Genomic DNA, 24,330 nt, shown 5'->3' on the forward strand with positions numbered 1-24,330 from the left:
TTTAAGAACGTTTCAGTATTGATTGATCACCTGCAATGGCACTAGCACTAAGTCGTCATTCTGTTGTTCACACACATAGCAAATTTAGATCTATACAAACATAATATTATTTTATAATAGTTTTAATAATAATATATATATTTATAATAATTATAATTATAATAATTTTATCATTGGTTTTACAGTTATTTTACTAATATAATAAAATTTTAACAGGACGATGTCTGTTCTGAACATGGGAGATAAATATTTAAGAAAAAAAAATTAGAACAAAACAATAAAAGCATTCCAGACAATTTATCTTTTTGAAGACTAGGCAGCATGGTCTCCGACCTTAGCCTGTTCCAAACGGAACAAACGTACTAAAAAAAAAAAAAACAATAAAAGCGAAAAACAATAAAATTTAAAAAAATGTGGTTGTTCGTTTATTTATTGATACACCACGCAAAAACTGCTGATCTAAATTGGATGTGGTTGTATGCGGTTGAAGCGGTTATAATTTTCACGTTAAAGTTGTGTTCACAAAGCAAGTAGTCACTACGTTATATAATGTTGCTAAAGCTCTAACATAAATTTATACCGTAAGAACAATTTGAAATTTCGTTTTTTTTTCAAATTAATTTATCTGTACAGTACATTTGATAATTTAACATAAGGATTCAGGGTTTAGAATATCAGCAATCAGCAATCCGGGATCATGATTGTCAAAATTTGGCTATATATGTATTAATTAACTAAATGGTCTGATTTTCTTGAAATCTTAAAAAATGTGTTCATTTTCTATACATCCCGAGCTTATAATAAATGGATACGACAGAAGGGTTAATAAAAAATTAATAAGAATCACTTTTGTAAAATACCGTATAACGGGGTGTATAAAATTCACTGGATGAAAAAAATTCTAAACAGAAATACTTGATATCAGCGAATAAAACAATCAGAAATGTAACATTTTTATGTTAATAAATAGAGAAATAATTACACGAGGCAGATAAAGGGAATGCTAGACGTCATGTCGTATAAGGAGGTCAAAGATATGACCTGGAATAGAATTGGCTGGAAGAAAATGCATAAATTAGTTGTACCGACAAGAGAAAATGTTTAAATGAAAAGAGAAAGAGATTTGTAAATAGAATACTTCCCAAAGAAAACATAAAAAAGTGTGTAATCCCTGAATAAATGTTGCCAGGTAAAAAACAGCATTTCGTCGATTATTATCGTTTAGTTAAAGATAACAATGATTTTACCCATATTTAACCGATCGTATTTGAACTGTATATATCAGAGGAAGAATCTATTTTCGACTTTTGAATTAATTAAATAATTAAGAATATTACTTAAAATAGTCAAGTTTAATTAAGTTTCTTGGAGTTGATCACATTGAAATTGACATACAATACAACAGCCTTTATATCCCGAAGCTTCTTTCATATGCAATATTATATTATTATTATATTATATTTGAAGCGGATTGATCGATTTTAATGAAATTTTGTAAATAAAAATATAATTGCATTTGATAATAAGTTTTCAAACTAGTATTGATCCTATATTATAACGAATCGAGTAACAAACATTTGACGGTAATCCACACCCGCGCCAATTCAGGAAAGTTCGTTTTCTAAATTGACCTAATCAAGATTTAAACTTGAGGCTTTATTTACACAAAACAACTTGCTTATACTATACTACTGTTTCTTAAAATGTGTATTGTCTGTCAACTTGATAGTACCTTAGTTTTTATCTTGATATATTAATATATTATAAAGAAATATAAAGAACCTTCACGAACCTTGTTATAAATTTATTTTTTGATTATTTCCTCCTTCTTTTCGAAAGCTGTTGAAAACACGTGACATAGTTTATTTCGCAATTATAATAAAAAAAAAATTATAGAAAATATACGGAATTTTTGCCACACAACGAGCAATAAACTGGTAATTGTTTTGAGTTTTTTCAATTAGGTATTTCTGTTTCTTCTTTAGGATACTTAGAATAATAAAGAAGCTGACGAACCATTTGAATAACGAACACGGTACAACTAAATCATAAAACTAGATGGAAATTGGTAACCTGCGGGTCTACCATGAAATGAAATTCCGAAATTGCGGACTCAATTTCGTGTTTTTGTTTATACCAAGCGGCATGTATTATGTAATTTTAACATCAAATTTCTGTTTCGTTTGGCTCCGAAATTTCGGAAAACATGAAATGTTATTTATTTATAGGAAAATTTTATAGGTAGGCCCTCTGGTAACAATCACGTATAAACAACGTTACCTACCACTAAGTATCCTGCTGAGGGGGGGGGGGGGGAGAGGTTATAAGTAATGCGAACTACCATTCCCATTGCTAGCCTGTCAGTCTACCCTGGAAACCATCGTACTGAGTTCCAGGTGTATTCATCACGATGGGCCAACAAATCTGCCTTTTCATTCTCATTTATCATCCCCCACTGGTGCCCCCGCTGCGTATACCGTTAGCGTAGGTGGGGTTACCATTTCATTATCAGCCATTAAAAAAAAACTATCCTGCTAACGTAATCCGATCGCGAAAGCCGTTTTACTATTCTGCTTTGATCCGTGAGCCCAATTAAAAAAAGTACTTCTATCTTTGCTAGTAAAAATATTTAGGTAGGTGGATACCATCACCTCTTGGTCCTGCTATTACAACTAGATAGTTGTAGGGGGAAAGAGATTGTTAGTAATGGGGTCTAATAGGCCCATTGCAAGCAATATACCTTTTTAATTCGACCTACACGCGGTTCCCCCTGGAAACCATCATGGTTAATTTTGCCGAATTCATCATGGTGGATCAACTGATCTGCATTTATTCTTACCTATCACATTCCACTGGTGCCTCATCGATGTATACCGATAGCGCGGGTGGGGTTACTATTCCATTTTTTCCCAATAAAAAAGAAACTAGGTACTTGTAGATACCTACAACTGGACAAAAGGGTACTTATTACACGACCGTTCAGTCAAGAAACAAGTCACACCGTACCGTATTTCCTTTGTACCTTGTCTACGTACGTGCCTCCACGCCACCGGCGGGTTGCATCTGTTGAATGGGCCGATTCAATGGAGTTTTTTCTTTCGCGCGCCTTTGCCCGCTCAGTTGAACGATGGCTGCGGTGAGTGATGTTTGTGCCGGCCTTATTCGGCACAAAACTATTTTACTACGAGAAATATGCGATACGAACATATTAGATGTTTTAGTGAAGAAAGGTATATTCAATGTCGGCGACCTTGAGCTGATAACGAGTGCGCCTGATAGTGAAAAGTGCAATTACTTCGTTGAAGTTGTTAGTAAACAAAGTGGTGTAAAGTTGGTGGAATTGTGTAGTGTTTTAGACAAGGAGTGCCCCAAACTATCGAAGGAGCTGAAGAATGACAGGCACAGATTTATAGTCAACGGTGAGTAGGGCCATAGATTTATTAATAATAGTTTCAAATTAAAGGATAGAATTAGATAGATAGATAGATATATAATTTATTTGCATTACTTACAGCACACAACAACAGACATACGCAGTAAAAAGAGATAAAAGAATGCATATTCAAAAAAGCAAAGTATATAAAAGAAGTAACATTTTTTCTTTTATGCGTGTGTCATAGTAACACAAAATGGTCACAACTCAGTATATTGTTACCCTCAAAAGAGCAAACCATTGAGTTAAGTTGCTCTCCTACTTAAGTAATATATCCAAGTACGAATGAATAATCCTAAATCTATGGTTTTAACAGAGTCTATGAGACGTTCCTACTTTTATTTTAATTTCCTCTCAATGCAATTGAGTAGACAAGATAAGTACCCATTTACTATAGTTACTATTTTCTAAGTTAAAATTTACAAATATGATTACAAATTTACCAATACACCTACATAAAAATTTAACACAGATACACGAAATTTTGAAGAGCAGGCCAGTCCCGTTCACCAGTATGACGAATGACAGCAAACATTCATTTCTATACTGTTCGTTTGTATATGACCATTGATTGATAATAAAGTTAATGCTAATGGCATGTTAATTTTAAGAAAGTACACATATTAATAAGAACTTATTACTTTCCACTTATTGCAATTTTTTTTTTAATATAAAGAATTTTGTGTCTAGTAAGATAAAATATACATTCATGTTTCTGATTATGACGAAGCAAAGAAACGGCTGTGTATGATAAGTGTACAATAGGCATTATGTATAAGATTAGGTATAGATTAACTTCTTGTATCCTGTGACTATATCTACATTAAACGGGAATTTGTGACAAGTAGTATTATGGTCTATAGGTGTACTAAATTTCACCTAAATCCGTTCAGGCAATTAAGCGCTTTAATGTTATTCAAATAGCTTAAACTTTCACATTAGACATATGTAATTACACACACTGATTGTAATATTACCACAAAGGTTGGGATCTTGAGAATAAAGTATGGGCTTACCCTAAGTATTACAACTTTAATCATGATATGGTTATGGTATCCTTTATCAAATTTTCTATTTATTCAGCTCTTTAAACGTGATTGAGCAATGAACTGAAGATTTAAATAAATGTGAAAGTTTATATAATATTAACTAATATATATACCTATTAGTAATTTAATTAATAATATAAATTGTTAGTAATGAGGACGCGGTTACCCCTGGTTAATTTTTGTTGAATCCGTCATTATGGTTTAACTAACTTCATCTCATCTGTCAGCACTCACTATATGCCCCGCCAGCGTATCCCGGTAGTGAAGGCAGGCGGGGTTTACCATTCCATTGATTTGGCTTTTGCTGTTATAATGTTGTAATTATTTTTAATGAATAAATAAATAAATAAATTAATATATACATAGAAGAATATTGGTAGTAGATAATATTGCATTATCTATGACTAGCTTTTGATCATAACTTCGCACTCCTGGATTTTGGAAGTAAGTAATCACTTCTAGATTGCATATCAGGGATAAATTAAAGAATACAACTATGAAAATCGCATTCAATTTGTGTGTTTTTACTTGATCCCGTAATAATACAAACATACAGACAAACACGAAAATACAAAAAAATATTGTTTTTTTTCTTCTATTGCTCTTATTAAGTCTTCTCATATCAATTTATCTTAAACTATCGACCCGCTCCGGCTTCGCACGGATCTTGATGCTAAATAGTGCCGGACGGCTGGCACATTAGAAATCTCAAAAATTATCAGTTTCTCTACTATATTATACATATAAATCATCTTCTTGAATCACTCTATCTATTAAAAAAAACCGTATTAAAATCCGTTGAATAATTTTAAAGATCTAAGCATACCTAGGGACAGATATACGAGAAGCGACTTTGTTTTATACTATGTAGTGATACCGCCTATGCGCAGACATCGACTAGTTGCAATTTTATTATATTAGTAAAATAATTAGATAATTGGCATCAGATATAAGTTCCATTACTTATTTCTTATGTGTCAATACCATCATTATCGATCAGATCGAGAACATGTCTGTTGCAACGAATATTTTCAAACGGTCCGTTCGGTTAATTGCGAGGGAACACGAAACATCTACAATGCGACTTTGATTGAAAAATTGCATGACCGTTGCCCAAAAGAAGGGGAGACTTTTGTTAGAGACAATCTATATGCGTCTCGGCAAAAAACAACTACGATTTGAAAATAGAAAATAAAATTCTATTGTTTATGATATAAGGGTAAAAGTTCAATGGAGACGATAAAATGAAACGCACAGGCAAAGGAAATAAGTCGGAAGGTCGTAAAATAAATAAATCTATGCGGGTGCGTTCGGAAATTGACCCAACCTCGTCTGTCATGGGATTCAATAGCTATTGTCATTATTGTGATTCTAGTTATTCCGGTTTATGAGTCAGTTGTTACCTAGTTACCTACTGGCACCTAATTGTACGAAGCGTAAAATGATTAAGATCGAATGTCGTTTCTAATATAGGAAACTTGATTGGTGATTTCATTGTTTGATTTTATATAATAAGCATAGAATACAGATAAAGTCGAGCCTTACGGCTTCTTACGAATATTTATTCTTACGGCGAGGGTCAAGCTTACTTTCAACCGACTTTAAAAGAAAAGGAGTTGGTTCTCAGTTAGGTTGTATTTTTGCATTATTAAATTTTATTACATTTTTAAAATCCTAATTATACATAGGTAGGTATAGGTAATGAAACACTCTTAAATTTTATTTAAATTAATTTTCATTTCTTAACATACAGTGAGTGTAGAAAGTATTCGTACACCTAAGGTTGTAATAAAAAAAATACGAATTTGATAGACTTTCTTTTATTTATCTAATTTAAATCAATACTATTAAATATTTTAACATTCCCGCACTTTGTTTATGATATTTTTTGTTTTTTAATAAAAAAAATTATACAACATAAAAATATTTTTACGTTAACTAAGCAAATAATGACAAACAAAAAGTATTCGTACACTTATAAAATTTGTAAGTAAATGAATATTAAAAAAAATATTAATACTTTGTTGGACCACCGTTAGCATTGATGATAGCTTGGAGTCTCTGCGGCATCGAATCAACTAGTTTGAAAATATAAGAAGACGGTATTAATGCCCATTCTTCGCGAAGCGCAATTTTTAGTGTTTCTTTACTCGAAATTGGTCGATTTCGAATTTTATTATCGAGATAATCCCACACATGCTCTATAATATTAATATCAGGTGATTGAGGAGGAATCTCTAGGTATTTTGGAGCATTAAACAGGATCCATGCTTTAGTATTCCATGCTTTATGTTTAGGGTCATTATCTTGTAAAAATATCCAATTATTGTTAAAACCCATTTGAGCTGCACTAGAGAGACGATTCTCTTTTAAAATATTAATATACGCTTTGTGATCCCTAATTCCATCAATAAATGCAAGTTTTCCCACCCCAAAAACACTCATGCAACCCCATACAAATACTGACCCACCACCGTGTTTTACCGTTGGACATAAATTTTCTTTCTTATATTCCATATTAGGTTTTCTCCATACCATATGATGCCCATCCGATTTGAAAATATTATATTTCGATTCATCTGAGTAAATAACAGTTTGCCAAAAATGATTTTTTTCATTAATATATTTTTTTGCGAATTCTAATCTTTTTTTCTATTAATATCATTTACCTAATACTTTTTACGCGCAGTTCTTCCATGATAATCGTTACTACGTAATACGTTCCGAACGGTACTGACAGAAATATGGCAATCATTGATATTATTAATTTCTTGTAACACTCGAGGGGCACTAATTTTTGGATTTTTTTTTACACAATTTAAAATTTTCCGATCCAATCGAGGCGTGATTTTTGATGGACGCCCCACCTCTGGGTTTGTTTTTTAGTGTTTTAGTAATAGAAAACCGATCAATTACAGTCTGTACGGTTGAACGTGGTCTATTGACAAATTTTGCAATTTCACATAATGATTTGCATTGATTATGCAAATTAATAATTATTTTCTCTCCTCTTCACTCGTTTCTTTTGCTTTACGACCCATTTTTGTAACTAAACACGTCTATACTTGTCACGAGTGCAACTAAAACGTCTAATATCTATACCTACGTATTAAAAATGACCTTGGCATTGTAGGCATATGAAAAATTCGATTGAATAAATGATTTATACAGAATTTCATTTAAAAAAGAATGAATGTACGAATACTTTTTGTTTGTCATTATTTGCTCAGTTAACATAAAAATATTTTTGTGTTGTATATTTTTTATTTTAAAAAACAAAAATTATCATAAACAAAGTGCGGGAATGTTAAACTATTTAACAGTATTGATTTAAATTAAATAAATAGAGGAAAGTCTATCAAATTCGTATTTTTTTTTATTATAACCCTAGGTGTATGAATACTTTTTACACTCACTGTATATTTTTATTTATATTGCAACAAATAAACATTTATTGTGGTTAGTTACTAATACCATTACCTTTAAGATACTAATTACAATATCTTTAAAAGTAGAATCCGTATTCGTATTTGCGGATCTGGACAATAATGATCCGTTTGTGTATCCATATCCGCGAATACATATTGTTAACGATCCTGCATATCAGTAATCGGAATACCAGTAAGAGACAATAGGTGAGGATAAAAGCAGGTCGGTTGACCCATCGTGACGTATTTATAAAAAAAAATAACTACTATTATTTTCATAGCCATGTGGCATATTGCTAGCATTAAGGCTGTTAGTATCTTTCCTAACAATCCCTGCATTCCGTAACCACCTGGTTATCATGGTATTTTCTGTGATCCAATCACATAGCCATGACTGTGGGACAGTTATACATATAGACGACGAAGTACATATTATCTAAGTCAATCTATGTATATGAAGAATGTAATTAAATTCTCAGTAACTGTTTAACGGTAATATAATAAACTTACTCTTTGTTGTTTCCGACAATTATTTTTGAAAAATGCGTAGCTACCTGTATGCTAAAAAATATTAATAATAGGAAATTTCATTGAAAGACAAAATTTATACGTACAGTACCAAAATACCTATTATGGTGTACGCTTAAACAAAAGCATAATCTAATACATGACTGGGGTTATGAATTTCTTGATCTTTATGAATTTGTCTCTCCTATTTTTAATAAAGATTTTTTTTTAAATATTAAAATACCAGAAATAAAAACGTTACGAGTATATTAAATAAACAACTTTATCAATTTAATAACAAAGTAGGTTATCGTAATATTATTCAAAACTTACTAGACGAAACAATACTACATCGGTTGGTCCTCTGATGAATTACATACTATACATGGTAGGTATAATCACATCACATCATCACACATAAAAGAAACAAAGTAGGTATTAAGTACAATGAACTCTTGGCGACAATCACCTTTTGTTATTATTCCAAGAAGCTAATAATGTACGTACTCTTCAATCGTTCAGAAGAACATGCAATTATAAGTATACTGAAAACTCTATTATGTAACTTTATTTATTTACCTTTTATTGCAACATTTATAAAAATGAATTTTAATGAAAAAAAAAAAATTATTTTCCGTTTTCAAAAGTTGGCAAGGTTCATAAAAAGTTATATACAGATAGTATATATATAGTATTTGTGTATATATACTATGTAAATGTACGAGATACTACAAGTGTTATAATCTCTTTGGACATCATAGGCAAGTAGTAAACGAATCCATCAATAGAATCATTTGAAACAGGGCTCACATGAGTAAGAAGAAGACTTCGTACGTCGCCGTCTCATTCTATCTCATAGATTCGCTAGCAATAACGATTCTATCAATAGATAAACTACGTCTGCCGCTTTTTTTTTTTTTTTTTTTTTTTTTTTTGTATGAAGTTAAATATAAATTGCTCACTTACAATTGCCCAAATCTTATAGTGAGCCATTTAAAATAATTGTGCCAAGTTTCGTGAAGTTTTTTATGACATGTAAGTGCCACTTAGTTATTATATTCTACAGAAGTGTGATCATGAAGTTATTATAATAATTTTCCGACAAATTTTGACTACTTATAGCACGCCAAAATAACTATGTTAGCAATACAAAAAGGTGCATCAGAGAAAACTAGCGTGATGCCCTTTCTGTGTTGATGGCAACACCGATAGTTTTAAAAAATATTTTTCTAAGACGTATGTTTGTATGTTTATTTATTTTTATGTATAAAATCCATCTGTATTGGTAATTAGTAAATAATGAATCCTTACTTCCTTACTAATATTATAAATATGAAAGTGACTTTATTTATTTACTATCTCTTAGCTTTTTAACGGCTTACCAATGATGTTTGGTATACACATACTCATATTATATGGAACAGATAAGGACATAAGCTACTTTTTATCCCGCTTAATGAACGTATCCTTAATCTTTCTTATCCATAACGCGGACGAAGTCACAAATAAAAGTTAGTATTATAATAAATAACATGCGTGTAACATAGAGTTCAGCTGAGACCGCCATGACATCCCTCTTCTTATTTATTGAAAATTCGATATTGGACTTAAATATATTTTTTATTGCTGCAATATTTAAATAAAATAAATGTATTGAACTTTCTAATGGAGGCAATCTATGGTTTGTCCAGGAAAGGACAGGAAATAGGACGTATGGATAAAAAAAGGTTTAAATCTGTATTCTGTTATTAATCCTTCTTTCTACTAATCTGCCAAAACCTATTGGCACTTATAATATCAAAATTTTGAATGCCTTAAACTCATTCTATTTATGCAGCGCAGTTGCAATTTGCAGCTGCTGCAAATGAGTGGACACGATAACCACGTGCTCGTGGCGCCAAAGTTATATTTACAAGGGAGTCTCAATTACTCAGACAGAGTAAAAATATACTGTTATTTTTAGGGCGTACTCGTACTAAGGTTTATTTTGTGCTAACCGTATTGTCCTCTATCTTAAAAGATATTTTAGTAGCACGAACAAAACAAGAGGGCTTTTGAACAACAAAGATTAAATAAGTACTAAATATTTTAATGAATTAAGTTTTGTCTTGTAGATGTTAATATCGCTAGTTATTTGAATAGAATTATTTTGTTTAATTCCGCTACCCTTAGTATGTGTGAGATTACCAACACTCGAAGATTCAACCCCATTATTACTATCAGAAGTTCCACATCTTTTCATATTACTAATACGGATTTGTAGGGGGGAAAGGGATTGTTAGCAATGGAGTTTGACAGCCCCATTGCTAGCAATATGCCTTATAGGGTCGACCTCCACGTGGTTCCCCCTGGAAACCATCGTGAACATTTCTTGTTGAATTACCTAAATAATATTTGTTCAAATGTACATAATATAAAAAAACGGATTTGTAGTATTAGTTGGAATTTTATTGTTGAAAAATCTATCTTATTTAATTTTTACTACTACATATATTTAACCACCAATATATCTATAACAAATACAAGTAAGTATAGCTTGTAAGTAAAATACTATCGCTGTAGTAACTAACTACTTAAATAATATTTGTTCAAATGTACATAATATAATTGAATTACAGTCAAATAAAACCTATCGGCACGCCCATATAATGAAAAGGGATGATAGATTCTTGGTAAAAACTGTCATGGATATCCCTACGAAACACCGGCGGAAGAGAAGACCTCCCGCGTGCTGGTCCAATATCGAGAAGGGGTTGAAAATACGGAACCACTATACAACTATACCACTGTACAAGAAGACTCGACCCCAAATAGTGCTGCGATTAAAGATTGGGAGAAGAAGAAATTGATAAAACTTATTGATATAATTGTTCAGTATTCTGAACAAAGCGAATTATTTCTGTTGTTTTGTTAATACAATATTATACTTTATAAAATTACTTAACTCTATGTAAACTGTAAAATAACTATTATCTACACTTAGTAATAGATTTTTAGGTTTTTATAATTATTAGTCGAAGCTAAAAGATCTTCTATTTGCAATAATTCGATTAACTATTCATAATCTCTTACCATCATCTTTGTACCAAACGAGCTGTTACTTTGTTATTGAAATTTTTTACTTTAGTTCTCTTGATTGACCGAACTGGACTAACAACTGCACTACTGCCATTATCTATACGTTAATGATGCATTATTTAACATTTATTTTGCAGGTTTATGAGCCTCTTAATTGAATTTTACCAAGTGCCACTAAAACAAGAAATATGTTAAAGAGTTTGAAGGGTGGGATATGGCGTGAATTTACTAGGTACGGAGGAATAACATCTGAGTCCTCAGGAATGGCAACACATGGGGGGTATCATGGGCGAAACGGTATATTCTGTTATGTCCATGGTACTGCTCATGTCTATAGGCTTCTAAGTTGTATAAAAAAAGAGTATTATTACTTTTGTATTTCTCCACCTCAACTTAATAAAAGAAGTATATGAAAGGAATAGCAACGTAGAATAAATATGGAAAATGCAGTAGAAAACAAGCGACCTTTATTTTAATTGGGCAATACAAAATAGTGTGTACAAAGTAACAATAATTCTTCTTTAGCCAGCAAATACCAGCTGATTGACATTTTAATGATCCACATAGATTATGTGGACTTAATACAATACATAATGACGACTATTATGTATTTATGTATATTATTTCTCATTATGTATTGCGTTAAGTTGTAAGTTATTATTTATATTATTGTAGGTATATACATATATATAATTATACTTACATATATACATATCTGTCACGCCTGTCTCCCATTAGGGTAGGCAGAAACATAATTATACTTATTGATGTATTTCTATATACAGGGTGAAATCAAAGTTATTAGCAGTACGTAAAATTAAGATGCTATGTATATAGGAATTTTGGACAGAATTGTTTTATAATTTATGATTTTGTTTCACAAAAAAACACCAATTTTAATCGTGGTCAAATCATTTATTTTGTTTTAAATACTAAAATGGATTTTATTAAAATTTCTATGATTTTAATATTATATTTTTATATATCATTTTAAATAAAAATATATAATAAACTAAATTGATATACGACTGATGGAGTTATGAGACAATAAACATATAAAAATATAACCGAATTGAGTACCTCCTCTTTTTTGGATGTCAGTTGAAAACAATAAAAAACAATTAATTTCGTACTAATTTAAAAGCTGGTTATGGCTTGTTAGTATGGGAGGTTTAAAATTGTCGTTTTTCGACTTGTGTTACTTTGGTGAAAATGTTCAATTTTACTATTAGAACATTCGTTTATAAGTGTGCTAACGATTTAGCCATGACTTCCTCCGCGTGATCAGGGAGTCTACCATTAAATGAAATTTCGAATTTTCAGACTCAATTTCGTGTTTTTGTTCGTACCGAAATCGACCTAATAAATGGTGCATAACATTTCGTTCGTTATAAATCCTACCATAATAGTTCTAAGGAACGATATTTTAAATATTTTTAATATTTTATAACGATATGTAGTATGTAATTTTAACATGATATTAGTGTTTCGTTCGATCCCGAAATTTCGGAAAATATTTCATGGTAAGCCCTCAGGATATGTTCACTGACTGGGGTAAAAAGTACCTTATGTCCATCTCTATCCCATATAGATAGATAAATTATTTATTCATTATAAGTATATAGTACCTGTATATCAAATTTCATAGTGATTAGTTAAGTCGTTAAAGCGCTAATAAACAAACAAACTCACTTTCACATTTATAGTATTATTAAGAATGGTTACGTATGATAAACTTTTATTGTTAATTTAATTCAGTCTGCCATACCCACTTTTGCATCTCGACTTTTATAATAGCCCTAAACGAATACATGTGCAACGTAACACCTGCCCTTGTTTAAAAATGTAAATACATATGGCCATATTTGCGAACATCTGTCTTCTTGTAGCATAATAATCTTGCTTTTCGCGGACGTTTCTGTCGTGAAGCAGCTGCGTTTGCATGGTTATGTTTCGGTTTGAAGGATAGGATAAGACAATGAAATTACAGGGTACGGGTGTATAACCCCATGGGCCTGGGAGAGGGATTGTTAATAATGGAGACTAAGGGCCCCACTGCTAGCAATATACCCAACCAGATCGACCTCCACGTGGCCCCTCCCTCGAAACCATCGTGCTGAATTTCAAGTATATTCATAACGATGGGCTAACTGACCTGTCTTTTTATCCTCACCTATCATCACTTATTGGTGCCCCGCCTGTGTATATCGATAGCGTAGGTGAGGTTACTATACCGTCATCGCCCATTAAAAAAAACCACGCTCGGCAGGCGGATTGGCAACCGCAGTTAGGCTTTGGAGGTATTTTTTTTTACAACACAGGGCGCAAATGAGCATGCGGCTCACCTGGTGGTAAGTGACTACCGCCGCCCATGATCACCCACAACACTAACGGCATTGCAGGTATGCTGCCGGCCTTTTAAAAAGGAATATGCTCTTTTCTTGAAGGTTATGTTGTCGTATCGGTTCGAAAATATTGCTGCTGGAAGTTGATTCCAAAGAGTGGTTGTGCGTGGAAGAAAGTGCCTTGAAAATACGGTATCGGTACCATTCTATTTTCTTCTATTAAAAAAACATGGCTCTCAGTAAAAGCAATGCATGAGTGGTACCATGAGCATTTTAGTGTATTCTATGATGTTAACAGATTTATCCATGCCAATCTAAGTAACAAAAAAATTTTGTCATTAAGTTATACCTTTTGAATGAAATAGTCAAGATATTATATTACTTATTGGTAATAAAAAGAATTATTTGAGCGAAACGACTGGAAGTAGTTTAATAATAAAAAAATGCTTCACTGATTTTGTGTTCCGTAGCTATCTAGATGGTATTAATCAAGTTTATTTTGTTTTTCGCTTTAGTCCAAACTCAAGTTCAAGTTTGTGATGAGTGCTTAAACTAATCAGCTTGTGGATTGTACCATACGCCGTTTTTGTGACTTATTTTTCATCTTTTTCTATAACTTAAGAGATTGCTTTCAGAAATTAGTTCTTTTTACAGTCACTTTTAAAATGTTAGGACGTTCTGTTCCATTCGGTGTTTCTGTTGCGAAACAGCTTTGCTTGTATGATTGTTTTGCTTTAAAAGGTGCGATATGGCCGTGAATTGCAAGGTACGGAGACATAACATCTTAGTTCTCAGGAATGGCATGGCCAATGGTGTTATCGTGAATCATAGACGTCACAGAGTATACTTTTCACGTTTGTGAGGATGAGGATATAATATGTCTGTAATTGACAATACGCAATCTTCTGTATATATGTAGTTTTGTACTTTAATAAATAAGTGAGTTTGCTTGCTACCTTTTAGCACTTTACTATATACAGGACATGCCCTAAAACAATCTTTACAATTAAAGAGAGTGGATTTGATCGAAAAAACGCCTTCTATCGCGATACGCAGGTAAAAGGCACTGAAATCCTCTTTACCGATGAAAAAATTTTCACGATTGAAGGACACTACAATAAGCAAAATGATAAAGTGTGCGTTCACAGTTCTAAAGAAGCTGCTGAAGTGGTTAGAAAAATACAACGTGGTCATCATCCTGCGTCATCACTGATTGGTTTGGTAAAGCGTTATCAAGGAGTCACAAAAATACATTTTTGTGAAAAAGGAGTGAAAACTTTACAAATATACCGTGGACTTTCCAGCTGGACTCTGCACTTGGTCAAAAGGCTCTATCTACCTAAGCCTGGCTTGAAACCAACGTTCCGTACTTTATAAGAGCTGAAGATTGGCCCTCATCTAGCCCAGACCTCAACTCTTTACACTTCAAAGTATAGTCAGTTTTAGAGGACATGGCCTGTTCTAAACGACACGGCGATATTGAGTATCTTAGAAACCTTTGAAGCAAGCAGTGACGAAATTTTCTTTGGAAACTGCGTAAATTTATAGATTCGAGGCCAGACAGATTAAAGGCCTGTACAAAAGCAAAAGGTGGCTATTTCAAATAGAATATTTTTTTATTTTTTACTGAGACATTAATAAATATGTAGATATAAATTTTAGTAACTTCATAAAAAAATGCATATTAATTTGTAACAGAACTTATGGCTTGACTAGGTATAATGTAGACTGTAGTTTGTAGTTGCCTTACTTTTTACTTCTAACTTTATACTCTGTACCCTCTAGATGTACATTTCCAAAGCTGAATCAAGCACTGAGGTACAAGTATAGAGCGATCGATGTCGATACAATAAGCTGAGGTCAAAGGCCGTTCAACCCTGTCGGCCATTTAAGAACTATTACGTCGCATCGCTTCGGGAATCACAGGGTGTGACGAGTCGTGTGAACGTAGCATGGGAATCTATGTATTCATTGTGCTTTTTGTTATACATGGTACAGATAATGAAATGGAATGTTCTAAACGAATTTTAATTGAATAAGCCACCAAAAGTAGACATACGACTTACTCGGTGTAAATTTACGATTTATTTTTAATTTATTTTTTTTGTCCTTTGCGAGAAAACAAAAATAAAAAGAATTACCTATGTGATGTTTATAATGTCCGAACCAAATTTTAAATGAAGTACATTTATTTAAACATTTAAATGAACGCATGCAATGAAACAAAAATGATCGTTAGAATTAAAGAAGGATATTATATAAAAAAAGTTAAAAATACTGGTTGATGAATACAATATCGACGCCATTATATCGGCAAGTAGCTAGCTAGTTTTAAATACAAACCTCCCTTGGGTACTTCAGATGTCTGCTTATGAAAGATTTACCAAAATTTTCAGTAGAACAAAGTGAAGTTGCGTGGAATAGCAAACTAATAATATAGTAACTTGATCATTATAGGCGGCAGATACTATACAATCTGATAGGTCATTAGCTTGTCTCTCTTTAATATATAAAAAATTGTAAGTTTGATCGATTTGCAATGGCTGAAGTAGCCTTACCACTTCTCAGTGTCGAAAGGTATCAAAGCATAAAACCCCATTGGTTAAGGTGCAAATGGGAATACGTGCTGAACATCGGGTTCGATGCCCGGACCGTGTTAATTAAAAATAAGGCTCAGTTACCCAACGACGTAGACGCTTCATCGTGCGTGTCGGTTTTTGTTTAAACAAACAAGTTATCACCAATATTTATGTAATGTATAGGCAGTATGAGTAAGATGTGTTGGGAACTCACAATTTAGATATTAGATTAGGAAGTGATAACCTCATCATACCAGCTGTCACCTGTTCACTGCCGAACATAGGGCTCCCCCTATTGAGAGGTTTTGCCAGTAGTGGCCATGCTTGGCAGACGGGTTTGCAACCGCAGTTAGGTTTTGGTGATATTTTAAGAGAGACGCTGCTGCTCATCTCTTGACCAATAAGTTCCCTTAGTCGCCTCTTATGATACCCACGGGAAAAGAAGGGGATCCCTACTATTTGATTTACATTAATAAAAAAGTTTACAATTTCAACTGGCGTGTAATCTTACTGAGTGGTAATGATGATGGGGTATTTATCTTTGTCGGCGATGATTGTGTTGTGTGTGTGTGAATGGTATCGTGTTAGAAATGGCTAAAGTTGACATAAAATTCTGATTTATTTTTGATGTGTGTGTGGATGGTATCGTGTTAGAAATGGCTAAAGTTGACATAAAATTCTGATTTATTTTTGATGTGTGTGTGGATGGTATCATGTTAGAAATTGGTAAAGTTGATATAAAACCTGATATTTTTTATTGATTTTCAAGGCAATCGCTTTGATATAATACATGACTTAACTACCTCTTATAAATTTAACTCTGTATTAACCAGACACGAATGCAATTAAAATATAAATTAAATTAACGTTAAAATATAGTAAGGTCAAAATAACTTTCCAAAGTGATAACATGACAGACAGTATTCGTGTTACAAGGCCAAAGTCAGATACAGTCCATTTGAAATGCATACAAACGTTTTAATTCTGCATCACTAACATTTGATCTTGATTCGATACAACTGACTTCTTTTCAAATTGAATAGATGTTTTGACATCGCCATCGTCTATGGTAGGGTAATCGCGTTGGATAAAATTGTGCTGCATAGATAGGCCAATAGATCGGTTCTATGTCAATTATAATGAGCGGTGTATGTCCGAGCTTAGAATAGGCCAAGCCTTCTTTTCTCGTAGGTGTCGTAACATGCGACTAAGGGAACTTATAGATAGATAGATATATAGATACTCTTAATTGTTTCCTCCAAAAGATTACAATAGTAAACTTATTATAAATATAAACAATTACAAGAAATAATCACAATGAGAAAACAATGGGCGACCTTATCGCTGAAAGCGATCTCTTCCAGGCAACCTTTGGATGGAGAGGAGTAATTATAATATTGCTGGGTAGCAGCGTCCCTCTTAAAAAAGAGGGACGCTGCTGCCCAGTTTTCATTGTTAAAACCTAAAGTGCAGTTGCCAATCCGCCTGCAAAGCGTGCCAATTGCTGGCAAAACTCCCCTTCTATGGAAGGCTTATGTTCAATAGTGGACAGTTAACGGCCACAATACAGTACAATATCAATTATTTGTGTGTATATATTTTTATTAAGATATATTGAATCAAACTATATTGCATTAAAAAAAATGTTTTGTCTACTGTTTTAAAAATATAAAAATCGATTTAAATTCGAGGTCATTGCACCTAATAATTAATTGGTCGCGCTATTTAATTTACGACATCTTATCTAGCATCTCGTCTAGATATTTTGTTAGTTAATATTTGACAATATTCTTTCTCAATTAAAAAGATTTTAAAATATTTATTTCACAAAAAATAAATAGATTATTAGAAGTCTTTGCATTCTAATTTGTCACTATAAAATAAAAATACAAATGCAGAAAGAACTTTAGTAACCGAATAGACTATGCATTAATGATATATTTTATTACGTTTCTAATTACTTAAATATGTAAATTTCTTAGATATGATCTACACAGTCTAAGTTAATACCTATTTAGCCCATGTAGGTAAGCTTATAGCAAACACTAGAGCTGTCACATATGACGTGCATTTTGCTATTAATTGTCATCATCTGCATCTTATAGAAAAACTTCATAGAAAAAATACTATGTTTACTTTATGTTCTATTCCATTACATATTTATTTTTTGTAGAAGTAAATAAAGTATTACCTTGTACAGTCGGGATCGAGGTCAAAGATAATATCGACAAATTAACTACGTCTGCATTGGAACTAGTAATTATATTATATTTATTGTAATAATTATATCTTTACTTCAACTTATTGAACAATAGAGTAATAAATAATCTGTTCCATATTGTCGTATCAATCTGAAATAGTATTATAAAAGGTAAGATTTTTTGTTGTAAATGATCTTAAATAATATTTATTCGATTTTAAAAATTCTTTACCTATAAAAAGCCACAGCAAGTAAATGTGCTGTATTTTATATTCAAAGGAACCATGCGAAGCCATGTCGAGTCGCTAGTAAATAACATATGAGTAGTAACTATCGCTAAAACTATTATATCACCTAATAATATCTAGCTGGGGGGAAAGGGCTGTTAGCAATAGAGTTTGACAGCCCCATTGCTAGCAATACGCCCTATTAGGTCGACCTCCACGTGGTTTCCCCTGGAAACCATCGTAAACAATTCTTGTTGAATTCGTCATGATGGGCTAACTGATCTGCTTCATCCTCACCTATCATCCCTCACTGGTGCCCTGCCGGTGTATACCGATAGCGCGGGTGGGGTTACCATTCCATTATCATCCATTAAAAAAATATATCAAGCTGTACCCCGCGGCTTTGCCTGCGCAGATCAGTAAATATATAAGATAACTGTATTAAGTTAGGATACGACTCTACACGTGTAATGATAATGTTAATAAGGATAATAACACATTGCAAGATTTCTATCATCTTGAACGAATTAACTCGGCTCTTTTGATAGCGCTGTAGTATAGTCAATCATTAGACACAATGCTCAGCCACTAAGAGCGAACATAATTAATGCGATCATGTCTGGATGACCTAATTGTTACGAGAATGTTAATTTCATTGGCTCGGTAATAATTGGCAACACGGCTTGTTCACTATAGAACTTCAAGGCTTCAATGTTAATATATCTATAGCTGTTAAGTGAAAGGATATATGTAAAGAGCTGAAAACAGCGACAGTATCCGTAAAACAATGCTTTTTGAGAGGAGGGAAAGGGATTGTTAGTGATGGGGTCTAATAGCCCCATTACTGGCAATATACCCTCTCAGGTTGACCTCCACGCGGTTCCCCCTGGAAACCATCATGTTTAATTCTTGTCGATATTCATCATGGTGGGCCAACTAACCTGCATTCATTCTCACCTATCATCTTCCACTGGTGCCTCGTCGGTGTATACCAATAGCGCGGTCGGGGTTACCAATCCATTTTCACCCATTAAAAAAAATGGTTTTTGAAAAAACACGATCGAATGAGGATCGAGTCGAAATCATATCGAATAGATGTCGAAATATATTTAACTTCCATATTATTGCGTCAAACTTAACCTGTTAACCAATTTCCCAAGGAATCGATTTTTTTAATCTAATATTTTCGAATTTCGATTTAGATTCTTATCTAAATCGAAATATCTATCGTATTCTGTATAATAATGTGCATTTAAGAGAACTTATAATCACTTTGAATTCATTTCCTAGATTCCTAATAAGACGCCATGTTTCCGTTAATTTCGTAGTATCAGCTACTATACACAGCTGGTATATTGTTTAAATTTCAGAGCCCCTGATTCCCAGGGATTCGATCCCACGTCCCAATCTATTGTCTGAACGATTGTAATAGAAAATAATCAGGTGAACACAATTTCTGTTGTAAAAATACAAGTATGTGGTTTGATGAGGTATTGTTTCTAAACAAAAAATAAATGGTTTGGCAAAAGTTCTTAAATACTAGTTATGATTGCCAACCAACTTCAAAATAGGGAGGGATTTTTAATTCAGTGGTATATTTTTTTATATATTTGTTACCTTTTTAACTCCATCGGTTATAAAACGGTCTACATTTTTTTTAAAGAATATATTTACTTTCAAAGTGTTCTATTATAATTTTAATTAAAATCGGTTCAGTGGTTTAGTTTTTAAGACAAAATAGCTTGTTTTTATAAATTAAAATAACTGACTTTGTTACAATTAAAGTCGTAATGACTTCAATTTTGACATAATGAAATTATGCAGTCAGCAAAGTAAATGTAAAGAAACACGATTTATACTTATAGGTATCTATGTAGGTAATGTATACATAAAATACAAGTACGTGTACGTGAATATTTTGACTATTGATGTGTCTATTATAAAGCGAATTTCAAATAGAGCTTCTAGATTCGTCTATGTGTATTGTTGAACCGATTTTGGTAATTCTTATTACAGTTGACCCCAAAATATTTTTTTTCACGATGAAGTTGCTGTTTTTGCATAGTAATTTTATTTATTTATTTATTTATTAGCGGTTTTGACCTTGTGAATCATGATTATAAAGTGTACTATATGTTAAGTTAGGGTATAACCTATTTGTTTGCCAAATTTCATTCAAATCTGTTTAATTTTTATAAAAACAAAGAAGAGTAAACAAACAAACATCTATTCACATCTTTTTGATTAGCAAGAGTTTGAAATAGTCAAATTAATAACTTCCTCTTTTTGAAGTCGGTCGAAAATGTGCAAAGCAGGAGTGGTCAAAATTGCCAACACTCGGCACGCCATATAAAACTCGTTAAGTAGACATTAGTGTTCGTTGTCATGCCATTCTATCATTTAGCGGCAATATGATAATAACGATGAATGTTTTTACCATTTCTAGTAGTTAATCTTTAATGGCACCAAGAAATATAATAGGATTGGTAAGTTTAAAAAGTGGGTTGGCAGATTGAATGCATTTTAGAGACGTGGGAACCGATTACTGGCACCTTGTTAACTACTGAAAGTCTGATTCAACTTACCTGAAAATAATTTATATTTGTAAATGAAAAACATTTGACTTCTATTTCTGAAAATGATTGGTCCAATAATTAGTCCGTTACACCAAGGTTGTCTTGAAAAGTTTGTTTTTAGCAATAAGACCGCCTTACTGTATTTATACAACTGTATCGTTACATTTATTAATTGTTTGTTGTAACATTTATTATAGTTATTATATAAAGTAAATATTTCGACTATTTAAAAAAAATATATAAAAATATTTGTAGTTATACAATTAATAATAGATCATTACGGGAATTAACATAACTTATTGCAAAAAATATTGAAATTTGAGGTATGTATTAGCTTTTACCTGCGACTTTGCTCGTGTGACCGGGATAGAAAGTAGTATCTCCATCTCTTTTACTTGGAACTTATACACCAAATTTCATAGTGATCGGTTAAGTCGTTAAGGTGCTAAGACGTAACAAACAATCTCACTTTCACATTTATAATATTAATAAGAATAATACTTACGACACAGGGTAATAAGTAAACGGAGAAAATTTTTCTTTTGAAGTTTTTTAAAAACTTCAAAAGAAAAATTATCTCGCTCGAGTCCGTTCTAGAGTACAGACCTACCAATTGTATTTTTTATATAAATAAATATTGTGTTCTCGTCTGTTTATCTCTTTTTCAATATAGATATTTATTTACAGCTCTATATGTAATACATATTAGGTATAATTTTGCATGAAAATGAACAGTAGGTATCTCTTTTTCGATCAATATTTTTTTGCATCGCCACGTGGTTCAAACCGTGGGAATTAATATATAATGCCATATGTAAACGATAAAAGTCTGTATATAGAATTTTTGTGGACAAACTTGTAGATAGTAGATGCAAGTTGGTACAATTTAATCCACTTTATATGGGCACTTGGGTTAATACATCAAAGCACGTACTTACACATCAAACACGACAGTTGTAAAACCGCCACGCTATAGTGTTTTATTATCCTGTGACCGGAACGCACCCATCCATAGAATATATTATGTTTTTATTCTACCTCTATCACATAATCTGTGTAATAATGAAATGTATTTAAAACGGATTATGTGCGTGTTCTATATTTTTGTTTAGTTTATTCTGAAATAATTATTTGTAGATTTTAACTTCTTATTCTGCGTGCTTACATTAAAGCAATATAGGAGTAACATATTTTTTTCTGTAAAAGTAATTTTGAATTGAATTTTCTGGTCGAAATGAATGTAATAAGTGAATTCATAAGTTCATATACTAAGACGTAATCTGTAGAAAAAAGTATTAATCTTTTTATGGATTTAATGTCCCTTGCCACAGTATTAGTAATAGTACTACAGTACAGTATGGACACTCCCTGCCGTCTGCTGCGATCTAACCTCACCCCTTGTCAAACACACGTCAACTACTATACTTTAATGGATGCCCCTAGTCCATGCTTCAATAACCACTGATGTCAGAGAAGAGTTACAACATTTACGAGGTATGAAGAGGATAACATCACAATCACAACTCAATTTTTATTATACAATACATCGAACCGCGCATTTTTCCCGCGCTATGTCTATACTACACACGCATACATTGTCACATGTATAGACGTTACTTGTTTCTGTATGTGTCAATCAAGGATCGTAACGTTCATGTATAAAGTGTTCAGGGTATTTGTTGGATACTGTAATCGGTCAATGCCGTTTGCCGGTATTGTTAAACCATTTTTTTTTTTTTATTTCAAAAGGGCCTAATTTCTTCAATAAACGACTTCGATAGAAGAAAGAGCTCGATTCTTTTTTTAACCTTTCATTACATTTTCATAGTTCTTTTTGTATTTGATAGGGTTTTCTCCCGTGTTAGTCCCTTATTAATAAAACTGCCGTTTTGTTTGCGAATTGTTGTGGAGCAAAATGAAGTTTTTTTTATGGGTGATAATGAAATGGTAACCCCACCCGCGCTATTGGTATACACCGGCGGGGCACCAGTGAAAGATGATAGGTGAGGATGAAGTAGGCCAGTTAGCCCATCGTGACGAATTCAACAAGAATTGTTCACGATGGTTTCCAGGGAGAACCACGTTGAGGTCGACCTGATAGGGCTAGGCTATTAGGATATTGCTAGCAATGGAGCTGTCAAACTCCATTGCTAACAATCCCTTTCTCCCCAGCAAAATCAAGTTGTAGATATGCGATTCCATGTTCTAAATTTAAATATTTTCAATGTACTTAATGTGTGAACGAAATATGTAGTCATTCATCGGCGTACTTTCACGATTGTAGTCATATTTTTGAGGAGTACTTGGAATTAATATAATTTAAAATATAATGACATACTTAGGTTAGGTTATTACGTGTTTGCTAAGAAATAACACGTGAACAAGTTAACCATTATTTGTACATAACACAGTGACATAACTGTATAATTATTGTGTATGTAATCGGATATTAGCATAAATACTTGCCACTCATAAGTATAATTATATGCGCATTATTGTGCATGCATGCAGACTAGACAACCTCGCTACAAACTCGACATAATATCCGATTGAATAATGTTTTATATTAACTTAAAACTTTACTAATTAACGTCTAATTAATTAATTGAATCGAATCGAAGAAAAGTTCTTGGGTGGCGACCGCGTACGGACAAACGCAGTGTAGGACGACCCCCCACTAGATGAAGTGACGTCCTGAAATGCATTGTAATGAGTCAGTGGATACAGGTGGCTCAGGACCGATCTTTATGGCAGTCTATGGGAAAGGCTTATGTCCAGCAGTGGACGGATAATAGCTGAAATGATGATGTTAATGAATTGAGTTGACTGTAAGTCGTATCAGTAGCAATTTATTTATTTATTTATTCATTAGTACAAATATGTGTACATGGCGGACTTAATGCTAAAA

General features: G+C 32.6%; 1 protein-coding gene across 1 annotated transcript in view; it reads left to right on the forward strand.

Moving 5' to 3' along the window:
* The first annotated feature begins 3,104 nt into the window (after positions 1 to 3,104).
* Positions 3,105 to 24,330, forward strand: part of LOC113520233 (tight junction protein ZO-1-like) — a 133,163-nt gene continuing 111,937 nt past the window's right edge. The window contains 1 exon segment of the mRNA XM_052901048.1: positions 3,105 to 3,419. Coding sequence (XP_052757008.1) covers positions 3,128 to 3,419 — 292 coding nt within the window. The 5' untranslated portion in view covers positions 3,105 to 3,127.

Source organism: Galleria mellonella, unplaced genomic scaffold (genome assembly GCF_026898425.1).
Source record: "Galleria mellonella isolate WM207_F2 unplaced genomic scaffold, CSIRO_AGI_GalMel_v1 utg1267, whole genome shotgun sequence".
NCBI lineage: Eukaryota > Metazoa > Arthropoda > Insecta > Lepidoptera > Pyralidae > Galleria > Galleria mellonella.